The 4,059-nt window shown below is 55.7% G+C and overlaps 1 protein-coding gene across 1 annotated transcript in view; it reads right to left on the bottom strand.

Annotated features, from left to right (window-relative positions):
• Positions 1–3,354: 3,354 nt before the first annotated feature.
• LOC109523042 (arf-GAP with GTPase, ANK repeat and PH domain-containing protein 2-like) overlaps positions 3,355–4,059 on the bottom strand; it is a 29,410-nt gene continuing 28,705 nt past the window's right edge. Inside the window, exon 19 of the mRNA XM_019881881.1 lies at positions 3,355–4,059. Coding sequence (XP_019737440.1) covers positions 3,823–4,059 — 237 coding nt within the window. The 3' untranslated portion in view covers positions 3,355–3,822.

The following is a 4,059-nucleotide window of genomic DNA, read 5'->3' as shown; positions in this document are numbered from 1 at the left end:
GGACGTTTTGTTGTTATCAGTTATTTTTTTATATTCTTGCCTGAGGGCTTTAATTTTTATGCGGCACTGGTCGCCAGTGCGGTGAAAACCTTCCGACCGCATCTTCTCACCTATTCTGAGAAAAACCGCTTTATTCCTCCTTGTTCCTTCTAACTGGGCTTGGATGTTCCCGTCAGCCCAAATTGTCATCAGGGCTGAGGTTTCATCGTCGCCCCAGTTCACCCCCCTGTTTCCGTTTTTTTCACATGTGTTTGTAGAAATGTTGCTGTGACCCGCCATGTTTTCAAGCGCAAAATACCCAGGATGCATTTGCAAGTACCCGTATGGACTCTTCCAGCGCGTAGCGAGGCCACTCCCCTGCAAGCGAGCATTTGCTCTGGAGTAAATTTACGCCAGTTGCGTTCACACGCGCACATTTGCTTCGGTGCTGCTTCGCAAACGAGCATTTGCTTCGGAGGAAATTTTTAAACCACCTCCCTGAGGTGGATCAAATTTAATGCGCACTAGGCTGTTGAGCGGCGCTACGTCGAAGTAAATTTGCACGTGTGAACGCTCCACTGGCGTAGAGTCGGTGCAGAGTCGGAGTAAATCTTGCCGTGTGAACAGGGCTATTGCTGGCTGATGAGCTGATCATTTGCGGCAGGTGTGTTGCAGCGGGCGGGGGGGCGGCAAAAACAGGCAGGACGGTGGCCCTCGAGCACCGAGGCTGGACATGCCCGCTTTAGACTAAGAACAGGCTCAAATTATGGAATCACCAAAGAAAAACAACCAAAGAGGAGTTCGTATTTTTATTATTATTTTTTTTTTGCACCACTTGTGGCTTTTATAACGGCTGGCAGACTCAGAGGCTAAACGTCAGACGTCACCGCCCTTTTGGAGCAACTTCCTGGCCGAGGGCCCCCGACCAGCGTGGTCCGCACTTCGGAAAGAACGCATTTGTTCACGGGACCTTGAATCGTGTTCTTCTTGGGTGTCATCCTTCAACACGACTGATCTTCGTTGACGTGGAGACAATCGATGGTCCGAATGATTTCTCACAATCATTTGGAGGCGAAGATGCATATTTCTCCAGCACGCTGTCAGCGTTTGCATTTTCACCTGCTGAATTGTACAAAGGTCCTCGAAAGTCCCAATGTCGCGTCCCATCGTTATTTTCGAACAGGACCGCGGGCGATGTCACCGTGGCGGTAAAAAGCCCCAGTCTGCATTGAATTAATTTGACTGCGACGCTCTCCATTGCTTTTGCCAGATCAGCGTGGCAGGTCGGAGCCCGTCACGGACCCTTTTCTTCAACTTCAGCACTTGCGTTCCCGTTCTTTTTTGGTCTCTTTACTGCAGCTAGCCAAACGCGTGGCGGTCAGCCTGCAAGAGGTTGGAAAGCGCATGGGTAAGAATGCGACGATCCGTTCTCTCTGACAAGGTCGATTTCCAAGCGCGACTGTCTGAGTTGTGAGAAGCGTGAACAATGAAATGAAAGCAAAGTGCGCCGATCAGACGCTTTGACTCAGATGCTCGTGTTTTTCAAACGTCGCGAAAAGTCCAAACGGCAATAATAAGAATAGCTGTGATTATGCTTGTATTTTTCTCTCATGAAGAAATGCTTGCATTCATCCATCCATCCATCCGCAGGGGCCACGTCGCACGCCCATTTTTTTTTTCTCAGAGGGCCATGATGAGGCTTAATGAGTCAATGCATTTATTCAATCTGGCCACCGCACAAAATGAGTCGAGAGGAAACATCAGTTATGAATTCAACATGAAAACAAACAAACCAACAACCCACCCCCCGCCCCCCAAAAAAAAAAAGGTTGCTTTAATACTGACTACTGGGACTCACACGACCCACAACGCGTCGGAAAGAACAACTCTTCATTGGTCACAGTCAACTGGTGGAGCAGAGCGAGACGCAACGGGAGCAGGATAGCAAGCGCGGAACGGCTTCTCCTCATTTTGGGACGTCTCGGATCACAATTCGGGACGTAGCGACGGAACACGGATGTTGCCGCGGAACTAGAAAAAGACAACGAGGAAGACAAAAGACTTTCAAAAGAGCGTTGAACAAGTCGTCGGAAAAAAAAGGGATTTCCATTGGGTCTTTGTTGCGGTGAACGGGAGCCTTCGCAGTTTGGGCAAACGCTTCTCTCGGAGGCAACGACGTCGACGCGTTTCCTTTTTGCGAGGCGTTCGGCGGCGGGGGCCAGCCGGGCGCTCCTTCGGGCCGAGGCCGCCGTCGGAGGGAGGCGACGGGCACGCGACGGGCAGACGGCTCGGAGCTCCGACGAAGGAAGAAACGCGGACGCCGACGTCGCCAAGGGATCCCCCCCTCGGCCGGATGGCGCCGCCGTATTATTGCGCTCGTTTGAGAAGAAGTCCAACGCGAGTAGGACGTCGGCGACAGAGAGTGGACCGAAGTCCACCGCGACCGCGCGGGATGAATATTGCTTGCTTGAAGCGGTAGCGTGGGTTGCTCCGTCCGTCTTCACGGGCGCACTTGCCTCCACTTCAAGCGCGGGTGGGAGGAAGTCGCCTCCAGCCGGTCCGGAATGCCGCCCGCCGCTCGCCTCTTGACTGCGACTCGTGAGAGGGAGCGCACAACTCCTCCTCTGGCATCCCTTCAGCGGCTCCCGACACATTTTCGACTTCTTTTCAAGATCCTCTTATTTGTTTTCAAATCTGGAAATGGCCTGGCGCCACCTGACCTCTCCGAGCTCATCTGCCCACCCCCACACGCCCGCCCCCACGCGCCTCAAGTCAAGAACTAAGCGCAGGCTCAGGGGGGACGGAGCCTTTTCCGTCGCCGGTCCTTCTCTCTGCAACGAGCTCCCGCCGAACGTCGGGCAAGCCCCCTCGCTGGCCACCTTTCAAAGCCGCCTCAAAACTCGCTCGTCTTCTTTGGCATTTGACTCGGTCTGACCCAAATGAGGATCTTCGTTCTTTGTGACCGATTTGTCGCTTCGCCGTTGTCTGCGTTAGTTGGCGCTTTGTGTGCAGCGATGGCCGTTTGAAAGGGCTCCAGAAATCCACTTGAGTTGAGTCAGAAGTCGCGAGTGACCGAGGCGAAAAGAAAGCAGGCCGAGCGGCCTCCTCGCCACATTTCAAGCGAGTCGGGCCCCGGCTCGGCTTCAACGAGCTCGACGCTAAAGCTCCGTCGCAGCAAATAAGCGAGCGGTCCCTCCGCCCATCTGTCGCTCGTCACTCGGCCGCGCCGACGCGTCGGCGTCGGTTGCGACGGCTCCGAAGCCGGTCCGGCCTATTCCGCGACCGGCGCCTCAACGAAACCGTTGGCCGACGTGACGGCGAGTTCCTCTTTCACCGGCCGGCGCCGAGCCAAACCGGGAGGGTAACGTCGCCCAATTTGTTTTGAAGTGAGACGTCGTCGCGTTTCCCGACTTTATTGCTTTGTTCTCTTCTCGATGAAGCAAAGAATTCAGGTGAAGTTGGAGCGGAAAGAAAGTTGCAACCTTCATTGCCCGTCTGCTTGACGGCGATGAAGGAAGCGAGGCGTCAGATAGTCGGCGGGTCTTTTAGCTTTTGGCATGGCAGGCCCGCGTGTCGTCATTTGAGCTTTTCCCCCCCCGGAGCAAAATCACCAAAGTGGAACCGAAGAACGGTCGGCGTTCGTGCCTGCGTCATCGGAGGGCCTCATCGGAACACGGCGGGCGGCGGCTCGCCGAGCTCAAGGGCGCTTTTGTCTCAAGAACAAAACCAAGGGCCCAAGGGCCCAAGGGCCCGCTCTCACGCAAATGAACATTTTCAAACGTGACCGCGGCAGACCCGCCCGGGGGCGCGGCTCCAGCCTCGGGCGAAAAGTAGAGTCCGGTGTCAGTTTTGGTGGCAAAACGGGCGACTCGGCTCAAGCGACGTGAGCGGCGTCCCCCACCTGCGCTTGAAGCCCCGTCGCTCTTTTTTCTCTCTTGCGGCCTCCTGGACAAGAGTTTGACCAGAGTCGCCAAAGCGGGCCGGCGCCCGCGGCCGGGCTACGAGGCGTGCTTGCTGGAGCCGCTGCGACCCAGGCTGGCGCTGCTGGAGCGGCGGGAGAGGACCGGCGTGGCGGCGGCG

This window comes from Hippocampus comes, unplaced genomic scaffold, assembly GCF_001891065.2.
Source record: "Hippocampus comes isolate QL1 unplaced genomic scaffold, H_comes_QL1_v1.1 scaffold475, whole genome shotgun sequence".
Classification (NCBI taxonomy): domain Eukaryota; kingdom Metazoa; phylum Chordata; class Actinopteri; order Syngnathiformes; family Syngnathidae; genus Hippocampus; species Hippocampus comes.
The sequence above is the reverse complement of the archived record's forward strand: the minus strand, read 5'-3'. Positions and strand labels throughout refer to the sequence as shown.